Source organism: Dromiciops gliroides, chromosome 2, assembly GCF_019393635.1.
Source record: "Dromiciops gliroides isolate mDroGli1 chromosome 2, mDroGli1.pri, whole genome shotgun sequence".
NCBI classification, from domain to species: Eukaryota; Metazoa; Chordata; class Mammalia; order Microbiotheria; family Microbiotheriidae; genus Dromiciops; species Dromiciops gliroides.
The window spans coordinates 342,763,447-342,779,796 of NC_057862.1; the positions used below are offsets into that span (position 1 = coordinate 342,763,447).

At 37.3% G+C, this 16,350-nt stretch overlaps 2 protein-coding genes across 2 annotated transcripts in view; one reads left to right on the forward strand and one right to left on the reverse strand.

The window, feature by feature from the left end:
- The window catches only part of DOCK2 (dedicator of cytokinesis 2), a 500,741-nt gene that overhangs the window by 237,486 nt on the left and 246,905 nt on the right, over nucleotides 1-16,350 (forward strand). The window contains exon 27 of the mRNA XM_043986513.1: nucleotides 1,836-1,931. Within this exon, the coding sequence (XP_043842448.1) occupies nucleotides 1,836-1,931 (96 nt within the window). The remainder of the gene's footprint in view (nucleotides 1-1,835; nucleotides 1,932-16,350) is intronic.
- The window catches only part of INSYN2B (inhibitory synaptic factor family member 2B), a 151,787-nt gene continuing 137,432 nt past the window's right edge, over nucleotides 1,996-16,350 (reverse strand). The window contains exon 4 of the mRNA XM_043986517.1: nucleotides 1,996-2,123. Within this exon, the coding sequence (XP_043842452.1) occupies nucleotides 2,036-2,123 (88 nt within the window). The 3' untranslated portion in view covers nucleotides 1,996-2,035. The remainder of the gene's footprint in view (nucleotides 2,124-16,350) is intronic.

Here is a 16,350-nt window from a genome sequence, read left to right on the forward strand (position 1 = left end):
AAAAGTTTTCCTGTCAATATTTTTCTTTTCCTTTCCTGTTTATTTTTGTTCTTTTAAAAGAAATATCCCATTTTAGTTTTTTAAGTGTTGAAGAGCAGCTGAGTTTGGTCAAGGCTATTTACATCACTATCTAGCCATAACCTCTTGTTCCAATTAGCTTCTTCTTTTTGGTGCTTGTCCTTGGAGGGTTTAGTTATAGCTAATGTTGTTCCTAGTTGCAGTATTGTGAACAAATGTTATTTGAAAATTTGCATCGTTATTGAATTCTTTGCCCAAAATTCAATCACCTGGTAGACAATCTACTTACTTGTGATAACTTCTCTATTTAGCTAGGGCAGTCCTCAGACACAGACACAATCATTTACTAAGACTGTCCTTGAACAGAGACTGTTAGCTCTAATGGAACAGTGGTATCCACAGAATTTCAAAAGACCTAGAGGAGGGCCTCCAATGAGTTAGGCAGATACTTTCTGCATAATTTATGGTAGGGCATGAGCAAAAATTGAATAAAAAGAAAAAATGTGGGTGAGTTAAAACCATTGGAAATGGTGCCCACATCAGTCACTACTTGTCAAACCTCCAAGTGAGTGAGTGAATTTTTTCCTGGATAGTTTCATCTATGAAAGCAGCATCATAGCACAGTTGATAGGGCTGACTTTGAGTGAAGAAATCCTGGGTTCAGGTCCTGCCATGGACACCCACTGGCTATGTGGCACTTGGCATATTGGTTAATGTCTTAGTGTTCTTGGCAACTCTCTAAGACTATAGTTTTCAGGAAAGGTACCGTATTGGTTCAGGTAGTTTGCCATATCTAGAACATCAAAGTACAGTCCCTATCCCTATTTTCTTCCATAATTTTACTGTCCAATAAACTTGTGACCCCTCTAGATTTGTCTCTCATTTAAATAATTCGTCAAGTAACCAGTACCATTATTTTTAATTGGTGTCTTTTTTTATATCAATTCATTCCAAATATACTCTTCCTTCCCCTTCCCACTCCTACAATCCTATCTTATTACAAAGAAAAATTGCCACAATGCCATCACCATATAAACCCCACTTCTTATGAAGACTGATTGTATTCTATTACAAAAACTACTACAGTATACCAAAGTTCAACATTTTTTTGCAGATCCTATCTTAAATCATGTCTTCTCTACCAAAGGTACCAAGTAGAATTATAGGTTCTACTCAGGTTTTATACAAAGCAGAAATGGCTTTCATTTGAACCAATGTATTCATCTGAAAGAAGTTAATATCCCTTTGGCTGAACCAAGAAGCTAACTGCTTTGGCAGGGGGGTGGACTTGGGACAGAATGATAGTTACCCATTTGTTGGGGAATGGCTAAATAGATTATGCCTTGTGAGTATAATAGGATATTATTATATCATACAAATTATTAATGAAGCACTTAGAAAAACTTGAAAAGACATACAAAATGATGTGAAGTGAAATAAGCAGAATCAGGGAAACAAAATATACAATAGCTAAAACAAAAAGAACAGTAAAATGAAGTCAAGCACTTTTATAATTATGGTAATTGATCTTAGCATTGGAGAAGAGATGATAAAATGAACTACCATCTTTTCCCTGGAGAGGTGAGAGAGTAGGGATATAGTATGGTGCATCCACAGTCAGATGTGGTTGCTACCCATATTGATTTTGCTTAACTGCTTTTCATTGTTATAAGAAAATGGTTATTGGGTGAAGGTAGCATATCTGGAAATGACAATGATGTAAAAAATAAAAGATATCAATAAAACTTGAATTTAAAAAGAAACTTAAAAGATATGTAGTTCTGGTTTTCATTTGGGTGCCTACTTCTATGTTACAGGTCTCAACTTACCATCATATCCAAGAAATCATGGTTCAACTGCTTCCCACAGTGAATAGGACAGTCATCACCATGGGGCGTGACCACAACCTGATTGTGAGTAGTATTGTCCTTCCGTTTATATGCCTTAGGAACCTTCCTGGGGCCTGTTTCTGAAAGCCTTTGGAGAAATTTAGATGAGCCAAGACCCAATTCAGATCTTAGCTGCAGTACTCAGCACAAGTCATATCTCTGTGGGCATGGGTGTTCCCATGGCAAATTTGGTATCTACAAGGAGGACTCAAGGATCTGAAATGAAAAAAAAAATGTTTAGGCTTTGTCCACTTTTCTCAGGAGAGCAAAGGAACTATAGTAATTCTTTGGTGAAGATGGGGGAACACAAGGTTGCTTTTACTGATAGGTGGTTGGAGTAAGATTGAGGTTTCTAGTATAGGGTCATCAGTCATACCTGCTTTGGCCTCACAGTAAGGTGAGTGCCCACATTTAGGTTCCACAAAGCATGCTATATGTAAGGACTAAGTAGATTGAGTGTTTTTCAGAAAATGTGATTTATAGACTGCATCTTGGAATAACCACAGGACAAGTTGTCTACCAAGAAACACATGGTTTTCCTCTAAGATGGGGATGCCTGGTCCTTTGATAAGTTATTATCCTGGCTCTCCTGTACTTCTCCTCTCTACATATGCAAGATCCCCAATACCTCAGATATCATCCCATTTATTTTAAACCAGCATCTTAATGCCTCAGGTTTAAATGTCTTCAATAGGTATCTACCCCCAGTTACAGAATAGCTCCCCCACCTCACTATTTCAACATCCCTAACCAGCTAACATATTAGATTTTAAGTCCATGAAGCCCATTTAAAAAGTATCAATTATCTCCACTCATTTGCTCAAGCACGGACATCTGGATGAGCAGAGTTCAAAGGTCTTTGAAATGCATCTAAAATGGATTTATTTTTATTAGCATACTGAGGCAGTACATCACAGAGGTGGCACACCTGCTTCTCCACAGCAAGAATATGTTAAATGTCTTTGTTCTCACCGATTTGCTTGACCTGTGTCTCTTTTAAATGTACACTGTTACTTACAATGATCTTAACATACCTTAGAGGTAACGCATAAATATCCCATCTCTCTTACTTTTCCATGATGTAAAGAAATGGCAATCAATTCATTTGACCATCATGTATCTCTTCAATATCTTTTCAAGCTATTGATGGAATTGGTACATTTCAGCATGTCACTTCCCCTCAGCCACACCAACAAGTTATCAAACAAAAGGCTAATGTGAACCATTGGCCTACTCCTTCAAGGACTCAAGGTTTACCTTTATTGGGTAGGAGGGGGAAAAGAAAGAAGGGTTTGAGGAATATACTGGCTAGTGATATTCTGCATTAAAAGTACAAAGTGACCTTGTGATCTCTTTTAATCCTTCTTTAATACCAGATAGAGGCTTATGCCAAGCATTGCTAGAGTATGTGCTGTGTCCATGTGGTTAATTGATTCTGATGTCTGGTCCTCAGTCTTTTCTAGCTTTGCTGATACAGTCATTGTGGACTGTGTGGGCTTGAGACTTTGGCTTTTTGGAGAAAAGTGGAGTTCTTCCATTGGGTGCCTGTTTTTTATACTGCAGCAATTTGGCAAAATGAGGCCTGGTCTAGCTGTCCCATTGACCCTAAGTTGAGGGGCAAAAGATTGTATATGCACCCAAGTAGAGCGGCAAGAGCTTTGTTAGAGTCAGAGACATGGCCTCGAATCCCTAATGTACTACTTACTACCTGTATAGTCTCTAATTATTCTGAGTGTCAGTTCACCTGTAAAGTGAAGGTGTTGAGCTCAGTAATTTCTAAGGTCACTTCCAGTTCTACAGCCCATGATTCTATGAGCATGTCATTCTCCTGATTTCTCTAAAGAATTAAAATATATACTTAGGGCAGTGACTGAGAAGGAAAGAAAGCATTGATGGGAAATTTTGCATTCAATTTTACATAGCTCCTAGAATTTAGATCTAGGAAGAACTTTTATTTTTTCCAGTAAAGGAAAGGAGCCAGTCCCTTAAAGATAATGTTTTTTTTTAAATTTCTATATTTGTATCCCAGCATCTATAACACTTGACAAGTATGCAATAGGTACTTAACAAAAGCTTGATGAATGAAATGAAATGAAATTAGGAAATTCTATTTATTCTACACATGAAGAAACTGAGACCTAGAGAGGTTAAATGACTTGATCAAGGTGACACAGATAGTGCCTTTTTGTGTACTCTCAACTCAGAAACATTAAAGAGCCCTTGATATGCTATCAATGTCTTTGGCTCTTGAGTTTGGTGGAGCTGAATGAAAAGATGATTGTGTTGAATCATTGTAAACATTCCAACTGGGGTTGGAGCAGGGTAGGAATAGCTTTCCAGGAAGCAGAAGATGTCTGAAGTAGAAGTTGCCTTCTCATAACATAGAGTTTCATATATAAAAGAGAAAAAAATCTTTCCAGCAGTTCTTAGAATAGAAATATCTTCACCATGTAAAAGGAAATGATGGTGGGAAGTTAATTACTGTGGAGTCAGGGGTCACTTTCAGCATGGAATGTCCCAATTTAATTTTGAATTGAAATCAGAAGGGGAGGAGAAACCCTCATTCTAAGATCACTTTAAATTTTCCAGATGTGATTTTATTGGCTATTTCCCATTACTCAGGAATATCACGCAATCAATATTTATGGCAAACACTGGACAAGCCTGGTGTTGGAAAAAGCTCAGAAGGACTTGATTATGTCTTGTAGTGGATAGCGACTCTGTGCTGATATTCTGTAGGATGAATTGTGACATTTTCATTCCAGCTTTAAGAGTGGAAACATTGTTCTAAAAAATGTTACCCATTACAGTTACATGAGTTACAGCCCCAGGATTGGTATTCCCTTGTTTCCTACTGTGACTTGTAATTATCATTTGCTGGAAATAACCATTGCTAATTTTTCTGGAGATTGCCTGCCTGCACAGCGAATTTTTGATGTTGATAGACAAACCACAAGTAGCTTTTTCATGGAGCTCTCATATCACTGGTGCCTTTCTTTTTTTCCCTTTCGCATCAGTCTCACCTGTTGGATTAACCTGAGGTCCCTTAAGGGTATAACACATGCTATCAGCTCATTGAGAGGAAGGACTTTTTTGGTCTTTCTTTGTATCCCCAGCACTTAGAACAGGGACCAACACACAGTGGGCACTTAAAATGACAACTGACTGACAGACTGATATCTAAAGCCATTGTCAAGTGGTCAGGATTAGTGCAGCTAGAAGAACACTGGGATGGTTCTTAGGACAACTGGATTCTCCATTCAGCTCTACTCTTAGCTTTGTGACCTTGTGCAGGACAATTTATTTCTTTGGGACTCCATTTCCTCATCTGAAAAATGAGGGAGGGGAAGGGATACACTCCATGAATGTTGAGGTCTCTTCTAAGCTTTAATATTGCATGATTCTAAGTGTCCCTATTCAGACCCTTTCTTTTTTTTTCACCTTCTGTGCCTCACTTCACTAGCAACAATAAAGCCAGCTGTTCCTATTTCTATAGCATTTAAAGTTTTATAAAGTGATTCCCCCCCCCCCAAAAAATCCTACAAGTTAGAGAATACATGTATTTTCATCTCCATTCTGCAGATGAAGAAACTGAGGCTTAGGATGGATACAACATAAAAGAAATTTCCTAGACCTCCCTGAAAATGGTACTAAGGATATCAGCACACATTATGTACTATTCCATCTCCTCATTTATGGATGGTGAATGATAAAAACTTAGGTGACACCTAGTCCACTAAATTTTGAAGTTCCCCATCCCTACTTTCTGCTTCGTATCATGAAAACAGTTCAGTTCTAGATAGTAGTCCCATGATGACTATGTAGCAGCAGCCTGCCTGAACAGTGTTCATAGAACAAACAGGGTATTTATTTTGCAGGAGGTTTTTGGAAGGATCAAGTCATTTTGGCTCAAAATGGGGCCTAGCTTTTATTTTTGGTGGTAAAAATAAGCCTCTGGGTGATATATTTTGCTTTTAATTACCCCCAATTTTGCACAGAGTGTTCTATTGTGTGATTAAAAAAAGGTAAATGCAGATGGCATTGTGCCTGCTGTAGCAATTCATAGCAGTTTGTTAAGAGAAAAAAGTTGAAACAAGCCTGGTGCCCTGCTGCTTCAGCGCCCAGCATTGCTGAAGACTCCAGAAAAGGTTTGAACCATTGGAGGTAATCAGGACTGCCAAACCATTCATGCAGAAGTCTGACTTCACTTCCTGTTCTCAGGGTAAAAAAGATTGGAAATAACAGCTCTCTGACACTGCTTCATGCAGGGCTCTCTGATAAAATGCTCAAGGTGAGATTCAATAGCGATTCATCACATATTCATTAAGCCCTTACTAATTTGCAAGGCCCTGTCCATGGTGCTGAGGGGAGGCAAAGAGCAATAAGGCAACATACCTACCATCAAGAAATTCACATTCTAGCTGTGGAGATAATAATACAAACATAAGAATAACTGTGGGGATTCAGAAGAGGAGATTACATCTGCTTGGATGATAATAACAAATACCATTTGTGTAATGTTTTGATGTTTCCCTGCACTTTCTTTACAATAACCAGTGTATTGGAAAAGAGAAAAATACCAAGTTTACCATAACCAATACTGCAAAATATTGTTATACCAAAGGTCTAGAATTGCATTGAATCTTAATGACGTTATCTTTACATCTCCCAGCACATTTTGGCTTTTGTAAATAGGTCTAGACAGATTGCAAATATTATTGTACTGGTTCTAAAGATGAGGAAACTGAGTATAGAGAAGTTAAGTGACTTGCTCAGTCACATAGCTAGTAAAAGTCAGAGCCACCATCTGAACTCAAAACTTTCTGACTATGAAACCAATGTTCTTTCCATTATACCATACTATTTTTTCAGGAAAGGTTTAGCAGAGGAATATTTGAGCTGTGTCTTGAAGAAGGGTAGGGGGTAGGATTTAGGTATTGAATGAGTGTTGAGAGGGAATTCTAACACAAGGAAAAAGCCTGATGAAATGTATAGGGACAAGAATGTAATGATTCGAGTGACACCACCTTCTGGAGAGTTACTGTAGGAAAGCTCAGGCATGAGGAGAAGGCATCTGAGGGCAAGCTATGGGGCTTTTCTTTGGCGTCAGGAAGTGACGTTTGCTCGTGGGTACGATCTATCAAAGCTACCAGTCAATTGGCTTGGAGCTGTGTGTGCATGTGGACTGGATGTTCCCAGTTTCACAGGAGGTTTGTGGGAGGAAGAAGAGGTGAGGCTGGCTCTTCCGCTCTCTTTCATCAGGACTCTCATGGAGAGTGGAGCAGAAATGCAAGCTTCCTGAGATAGATAGCTGAATCTAGGCTTCTTTCTCTCTCTTCACTGAATTCTTATTCTCCTTAATAAGTGCTTAAAAGTCTAACTCTTACTAAAGCTTATAATTTATTGGTGACCACTCATTAGATATTTTAGACAGACTAGCTAGAATTTTAGCCTCTTACAAGAAAGATGTAGAAATCTAGGATTTAAAGTTTGTAAGGGGGAGTGATGGGAAAGAAGTCTAGGAAAGTAGGTTAGAACCATATTGTAAAGGGTCTTGAATGCTATCCTGAAGAATTTGAGTTTTATTATTATATTGGTGATAGGTAACCAGTAAAAATGGTTTTAGTAACCCGATACCTTTAATGACCTAATTTTTCAATTATCTCATTATTTTGATGTGATGGAACCACCTCAGAAAAGGCTCACTTTTGAAAAAACATTTAAGAGAAAAGAAAAGAAAAGGCTCACTTTGGAAAGATGGTACACTACTAGATTAACTATCTTATTCCCTATTCCTCCCTGCCTATCAATGCTTTGTTGTCAGATGGACAATAAATGTAGGCAATGATGGCTTAGAATAAAGAAAAATAACTTTGAAAGAAATCAGAATTTTAATTAATGCAGTGACTAATTTTGAGTGAGAAGACTTATAGTAGAACATACCTCCTTCCTCTTAGTGGATAGGTGGGAGATTATAGATACAGAATGATGCATGCATTACAAAAACTGCTAATGTCTTACTTTGTTTTATTTAACTATACTTCTTTATTTAGCACTTAGTACAATATCTAGCCTATACTAGGTACTTAATAAATGATTGTTCATTGACTCTTACAAGAAAAAGTTGTATTGTATGGGGACATGTCTAGTCATTTTTTTGTTTTGTTTTGTTTTATTTTGTTTTGTTTTGTTTTTGTGGGGCAATGGGGGTTAAGTGACTTGCCCAGGGTCACACAGTTAGTAAGTGTCTGAGGCCGGATTTGAACTCAGGTCCTCCTGAATCCAGGGCTGGTGCTTTATCCACTGCGCCACCTAGCTACCCCTGGTTTTTTGGGGTTTTTTTGTTTTGTTTTTGTTTTTTTATGTCTAGTCATTGTAAAGTAACAGTAATCTAAAAATGGACACATCAATAAAACATTTATTTAAAAGGAGAAGATAGAGAGAATTTAAGCAGAGATAATATAATGCAGCTAAAACCCGAAAGTGGTACTACTACCCATATAGACACAGATTAATACCCATGGTATACACATACACATAAAACAATATAAACGTAAGGACAGACACACACAAGGAATGCAAATACACAAAATTTTCCCTTTCCATCTGCTGTCTCTTGACCAGACCTTTACAGGAATTTAATTACCCCTTATAAATGAGGAGGAGGAGGAGGAGGCTTTGCATATGTTTTAATAATACACAGCTTGTGAATTCTAGAGGCAGGCAGTGATCATGAGCTCTGTCACTAAAGAAGCTGAAATTAACTCTTTTTGACTTCCTGGCCTACCATCATTATTATTATGTAAGCAACATACATAAAGATTTCAAGGACATCAGCCAGGGGATTAGAAAAGAGAAAAAATACTATGCTTGTCATAACCAGCACTGCAAGATAATGTTATACCAAAGGACTAGAATTGCATTGAATCCTAATGGCATTATCTTTACATCTCCCAGCACATTTTGGCTTTTGTAAGTAGGTCTAGACAGATCTAATTTTAAGCCAATAATTTTAAGTGTGTTCTTAAAGCTCAGACTCGGCAGTGTCCCCTGTCCTGTTTGTTGGCTGTATGGTGTGAGGCAGACATTTCATTTGTCCTTCAGTTATTCTACTAGCAAAGGCACTGAACATTTGGTATTTGAGCAGGAAGATATCTTAGAGGTCATTTCATCTAGTCACACCATTTCACAAATGGGGAAATATAGACCCAGAGTAGAGAAGTGATTTTTCCAAGGTCACGCAACTAGTTAGTAAGAGAACTCAGATTAGAATAAAGGTTTCCTGCCTTTCGGTCCCAGGTGCTTTCCACTACAGCAAGCTTTTTGAAGAAGAATCCTAGTTCACATTTCCATAGTACCTCACAACAAAACTAGGAGGTGGGTAGTTCCATTATTTTTATCCTTATTGTACAGATGAAGAAACTGAGAGTCACAAATATGAAGCAACTTGTCTAATACTTACACAAGAAGTAAATGTCAAGAGTCAAGATTCAGATCCAGGTCACCTGATAATAAGTGCAGTGGTCTGTCCATTACACTGTGCTGTCTCTCAAAGTGTATCAAGAGGGAGGGGATCATGTTAGGAATTTACAAGTACTGGTAGTTTAGAGCAATGGTCTAAATGAGAGTCAGGGCTACTTGGATGGACCATGAACTGACCCAAAGGGGTATGTAATCAGTCAATCAGGATGGAAAGGTGGGTCATATATTACCCTCCTGGTGACTGGCCTTCCTAGGACTTAGGTATAACACAATAATACCTAACATCATCTCCCTAAATGCCCTTGCTCTATCCCTCTACTCTGTTAGCCCCTACCCTCTCTTGCTCTTCCCTTTTGAGCTAGGGATGGACTCCTACTGGCATCCACAGAATCATCTGTGCAGGTACCACTTGGAAAATTCATCTCTCCCAGTCTACTAGCTTCCTGTTCCCTAGATCAGCTGATGGTTGTGAGAGGTGCCCAATGGAAAGTCAGCTTTGTGCTTCAGGGAAGTGCCTAATGAATGAGAATGCCACCTGCATGCTTTTCATTTTGAGTTGAAAAGAATAAGTCACAAAATATAAACAGATATAGATGACTGCAGCTGATAAGAGGTTTTACCCCTCAATCCCACCCCTGTTCTAAAACTCCATATTACTGTCAAGGGTACCACGCTTCTAGTCACCCAGGTTCACCTAATTGTCTTATCTGATGATTTTCATTCTTTGTTACCCCACACATTCAATTATTTGCCAAATCTTGGCATATTTCTGTGACATCCCTAGCATCAATCACCTTATTTCCATTAATAGAACCTCCATCCTAGCTCAGGCTCCTGTCATCTCTCTCCTGGACAATTACAGTGGTCGCCAAATTGGTCTCTTTGTCTTAAATCTCTCCCAACTCTAATCCATCTTCATCAAGGCTGCCAAAGGAGTTTTCCCAAAGCATGAGTCAGACTCTGTTTTTGCCCTTCTAAGTAAATTCCAGTGACTTCTTTTGGAATCATCTATTATATTTATTCATCCTTGAAAATTATATTTCTTTCTTTTTTTGGCAGGGCAATGGGGGTTAAGTGACTTGCCCAGGGTCACACGGCTAGTAAGTGTCAAGTGTCTGAGGCCAGATTTGAACTCAGGTACTCCCGAATCCAGGGCTGGTGCTTTATCCACTGTGCCACCTAGTTGCCCCTGGATATATTTCTAATTATTAGGTAGTACTATAAATACAAATTGGCAGAATATCCTTAATATTTTTTACTGGTGAGGTACATGATCAAAAAAGTAGAAAATACTGGTATAGAGAATTGAAGTGAGTTGATCTTGGAATCATAACTCACATTTATATCAATCATATTTGTATAGATTATCAATAAGTTGAATATTAAGCACCTTCTTATCAGTCTACAAATTTTCATAAAGTGCCTGATACCTGCCAATCACTGAACAAGGGGCTAGAGAAAAAAAAGCAAATTAAAAAGTTCTTTGCCTTCAAGGAGTTTGCATTATATTGTACACATAAGTACAGCATTTGCCAAATCAATATAAGATAATATTGTGGTGAGTCACAAGCAACTTGGGGGTATAGAAAGAATCTCCTGTAAAAAATGACATTTGAGATGAGCTTTAAAGAATTCCAAGGACTCCAAGAGGTTAGGAGTGGGTTGGTTGGAGTAAAGAAAGGGATCATTCGACACATCAGCCTAGACAAAAGGATGGGGAAAGAAGATAGGACGTCACACATGAAGAAGAGCAAGGAAGAAGCTAGGTGGAGCAGTGTATAGAGCACTGGCCCTGGATTCAGGAGGACCTGAGTTCAAATCCAGCCTCAGTCACTTAACACTTACTAGCTGTGTGACCCTGGGCAAGTCACTTAACCCCAATTGCCTCAAAAAAAAAGAACAAGGAGGCCAGCTTGGCTGGACTCTAGAGTGCCTGAAGGGCAGTGATGTAGAATAAGGATGGAATTGTAGGTCAGGGCCATGTTAAGTGCCAAGCATCATGCCTAGATGCTATGATGAAAGAAGACAGGTCTGGGATCCTGTTATGTATATGGAAGGGGCTGAACACTGGAAGCTATGTCCACTGTGTGATATGATGTGTTCATTTCCAAGAGGGGTCAAAGGCAGGTTACTTGCCTTTGTCTCATTTAGCAGCTTCCAGAAATCTTGAGTTCTAATCCTCCTGTGCCACATACTAACTGGAGCTGCCCACTCCCAGCAGCCTTTCTTGCCATCATCACCAGTTTTTGTTTATGTTTCATAGTCTCTTGTACGGCCCTGATTTATACTATTGAATGGATTTGTGAAGTAAAATTAAGCTGTTGTCTCAGCTGGGCTGTGAACAGAATCCTGTGAGAGACAGACAGGGCACCATATGTTTGTTACAGGCCCTGGAACCCAGACAGGAAGGAAAAATTGTATGATAGAAACATCATTCCTTCTGGTTGTAGTCCAAAGATTTAACTGGCCAACAAAATCACTAGGGGGAAAGCTGTTGGAGCATCTGGTTAGTGAATATCATGGATTCTGTCATCCAGGAACCCCACCAACCCATTCCTTGGGAACTGTGATGTGAAAGAAAGGAATCACATGAAGCCATGCTTTGACATAAATCCCCACCTTTCTAGACTCTGAAGTCAACAGAAAAGCTGAAGGTTAAGACCAAAGAATCCAATGTGCCTAACCCAGGGTTGCCACTCCTTAGGTCTCTGATCTGGTCTGAGGCTGAGGCACAGTTGTGGTAATAATCAATCAATCAGCAACTATGGATTTGCTTTTTGCTTTAAAAAGTAAAACAAAATTATAAGTAGGATCATAAATTTTGAGCTGTAATAGATTTCAGAAATCACCTAGTTTACTCTCATTTTATTATTGAAGAAACTGAGGTCCAGTGTATTTAAGTGACTTGCCTGTGGTCTTATAGGTTGTCTCAGAGCCAAGATTTTAATCTGAATCCAAGTCCAGCAGTTTTTCCATTTATGCAACCTTTCTTAAGAATTCAGTGAAGCATTTCCATGAAACCCCCAGCATCAATCACTTTCTTTTTTTCCTTATAATAGTTAATAAGGGAGATTTCTGGCAACACAACAGAATAAAATATTGCCTCTAAACCCTGCTCTTACCCTCACTACCTCAGAACATCAAGAAATGCACGGATGAAGATATATGAACAAGAAGAAGATAAAGGAAACAATTTCACACATGCTCATTACTACCATAAAACAGTAGGAGTAACAACAGAAGGCCTTGTTACTTCTCCTCTTGACATACAAGTCATCCCCATTCTGGCTCCTCTGCCCCCCAGCTTCATGTGTCTATTCTTGTTGCCTTTTCTATGTCTCCCCAAAGAGGAATGCTTCTGCTTGGCCCAAGTGTGGAAGGAGAGGTTCTGGGCACTTTTTATTCTTTTGTACTCTCTGACTCACTTAAACCCTTGGAGGTAGGGAGTGAGACCAAGAATGGGGAACCATGGAACCTGGAGTCAGGCACATCTGGGTTCAAATCCTTTGTTACACACTTAGTTGTACAGCCTGGGCAAGTTACTTAAACACTCTAAGCCTTAGTTATATCTTCTGCAAAATGAAGAAATTGGACTTAATGGCCTTTAAAGTATCTTCTAGCTCAAATTCTGATATTTATCATCCCACTGCCCCTCTTATGGGATTTTAATGTGTTCCTTGAGGAGTTGGGATGGACAGTGTACAATGGGAACCTCATCATAGGTTCAGAGACTTTAACAAAGCAGGTTCCATGCTTCTCAAAACTACTTTCCACCCCAAGGAAAACCATTGTCCCCAGGGTTATCTGCCACTGAAGTCTATGAAACAGGGATGCCTAAGCTCAGAGAGATCAATTCCTGGTCTTAGTATAGATAGGGATTGAGCAAAAGGGCATGCATTTGGTTAAGGTACACTGACTCTGAATGCAAGTCTCCCTCTATCATATCACACTTCCTCCTTCACAAGTTAACTTTTCTGGCAATGAGGCACCACCAAAAACAATCCTTAAAGAGAGAAAGAGGAACTTGGTAGAGGTTCATGCTTGTGTTGGTAGTTTGGCTGGCTATGAGTGGGATCAAAGGTTTTGTACTCTAGGAGACTCAATTTGTATGAGGGTCATGGAGAGAAAAAAGCAAGAATGAGTGAAAAGAAATGATTTTTTGATAAACTGTTGTTGTCTCTTCAGTCAATTTTATTTCAATAATAATAATCTCTGCAAGAAAAATGGCAGTTAGATTCTAGAGTATCATAGAAAGAGAAAAAACAAATAAGGAGAAAAACTAAAGGAATGTTTCTTGGAAAATGATGCTACAAATGAATGTTAATCAAATTAAGAAAGAGACTGATGGGAGATGGTAGGGAAAGAGGGGGGCAGAAATCTGACCAAAAGATAAATTAAAATGAAGATATACAGTTGAAAAAAAGTTTTGTAAAATTAGAATTGAAAGAACTTTGATGACTTTTTTGAAAGGGAATGTCAAAGAATATAGATATTTCTCATCATCACATGGTATCAATACAAAACCTGCTCATGTATTAGGGTACATAATTGTAAAGTTTAAGAAGTACTTATGAAATTTTTATAGACTATATGATGAAAACAATAATTAATAAAGTATGAACACAAGGTAAAGACTGAAATTGAGTCTATGTAATGATATCCTAAATAGCGATTGGTTCAATAATTAAACCATAGAAACAAAAAAATATCTTAAAGACAAAGATCATATAACAGTATATCAAAATATATGCAATATGGCAAGCAGAGTTCTCAGAAAAACTTCTATCTCTGAAAACATTTATTAACAAAAGAGAAACACAAGAGATTAATTGAGTGAGAAAATAAAACAACTAGAAAACCAACAAATTAACAATCCTCCTTGAAAGTAAAAAATTCTTGAAAATTAAAGGAGAAATGAATAAAATTGAAAATGAAACTTTTAAAATGACAAATAAAAAGAAAGAACTGTCTTTGGATACTAATAAAAATAAAAATAAATTAAAAATTAAAAAGCATTAGTTACCTTGATTTTTTTTTTTACAGAAGAGAGAGAAATCACTCAAATTAACATAAAAAGAAATAGAAAGCTTAAATAACTCACTCTTAGAAAGAGAAATAAAATAAGACTTAAAATGACCTGGGGCAGGAGACAGAGTAAAACCTGGTTCAAATTGATTTATATATTAACTCTAACAAATATTTAAAGAGCAGTTAACTCTTATGCTACAAAACAATTTCTCAAAACAAAGTCCTATCAAAATCTGTTTATGGTGATGACCAAACCAAGGAAAGGATAAAGTAGAGAAAAAGAACTATATATCAAATAGTAGTAATAATACTGTTGCAAATTTTTTTCAATATGATTCGTTATAGCAAAATTGTACTTATACCAGGAAGAGACACTGGTTAGACACTGAGAAATAGTTATCTCTAATCATATGAACAATAAAATTTGTAAGATTAAATAAATAGAAAAATCCTTAAAAATAGAACAATCTTTCATTTTAATCCTTTTAACCCACCCCCACCCAAAGCATAGACCTGAAAGAGCCCTTCTTTAATATGATAAGAGTATATATTTAAAATCAACAAAGCATTATTTCTAATCAAGAAATATTGGATGATTCCCCAGTAGATTCATAGGTAAAAATAATAGGATGTTTCTTCTCTCCAACTTTTATTTAGTAAATGATTTATCTAGAAATGCTGGCTATAGCCACAAGGCACACATTAGAGGGAAATTAAAGGTAAAAGAAGAGGCAGAATTATTTCTATTTGAAGACAATATATTGTTTTATTGAGAAAAGCCTAGAAAATCAGTTAAACTGAGACAATCAATAGTTTCAACCAAGTATCAGCATACAAAATAAATCTATAAAAACCATCTCCATCTTGATATAGTCCTAAGGAATTGATAAAAAGAGGAATTTCATTTAAAATAATTATGTAAATGTTTACTACATCTGGTAGTTATCCTACTAAAGCACTCATAGCAGTTATAAAAATACAATTGCAAAACATTTTTACCTGAAATAATGGAGAAATGGAGAGAACCCTATGTTCTTAGGTGTGCCTCTCCAATATGGTAAAAATGAGTTTACTGGGCATGGGACAGGGAACTAATAATGAGGAAATTCCCCCTACTACTTCATATTGGTAGCTTTTCTTCACATTTTAGTCTTAGAGAGTTGCCACATCAGGAAGAATTTAAGTTACTTTCCCAGGGTCACACAATTGTCATGTATCTAAGGTATGACTTGTACCTAGCTCTTCATGATTTTGAAGCCACAACTTTAACATGATGTTGCCTCTCAAAAATATTATATAAATTAACTTACATATTTAATCATATATCAAACTACCAAAGAATTACTTCATAAAATTAAACAAAAATAAAATTTGTCTAGAAAAAAAAGGTTGGGAATTTCAGGAAAATAACTTTTAGAAATAGAAAAGAAGACCTGGATCACGAGGTCTCAAACTGTATTATAAAGACATAGGCAACTAAACTGTTCCTGATTTTATATATATATATGTGTGTGTGTGTGTGTGTGTGTGTGTATACATATATAACAGTATGTATATACATATATACATATATAACAGGGGCAGCTAGGTGGATAAAGCACCAGCCCTGGATTCAGGAGGACCTGAGTTCAAATTTGACCTCAGATACTTGACACTTACTAGCTGTGTGACCCTGGGCAAGTCACTTAACCTTCATTGCCCTGCCCCCCTCCAAAATATATAACAGTAGGTTAGTAAGATAAGTTAGATAAGTAAGACCAAGAAAACAATGAACACAGCAGGGCAGTGTTTAGTGTACACAAATAAAAGTAGTGAGGAAAAATTATTTGATGAGAACTGCTTGTGGAAAGAAGAAAAAAAAATCTAGAAAAGTTTGAGAGAAAATAGTTTTATATAAGCATCTTACTATACATCATTCAGCAGAATACCTTTT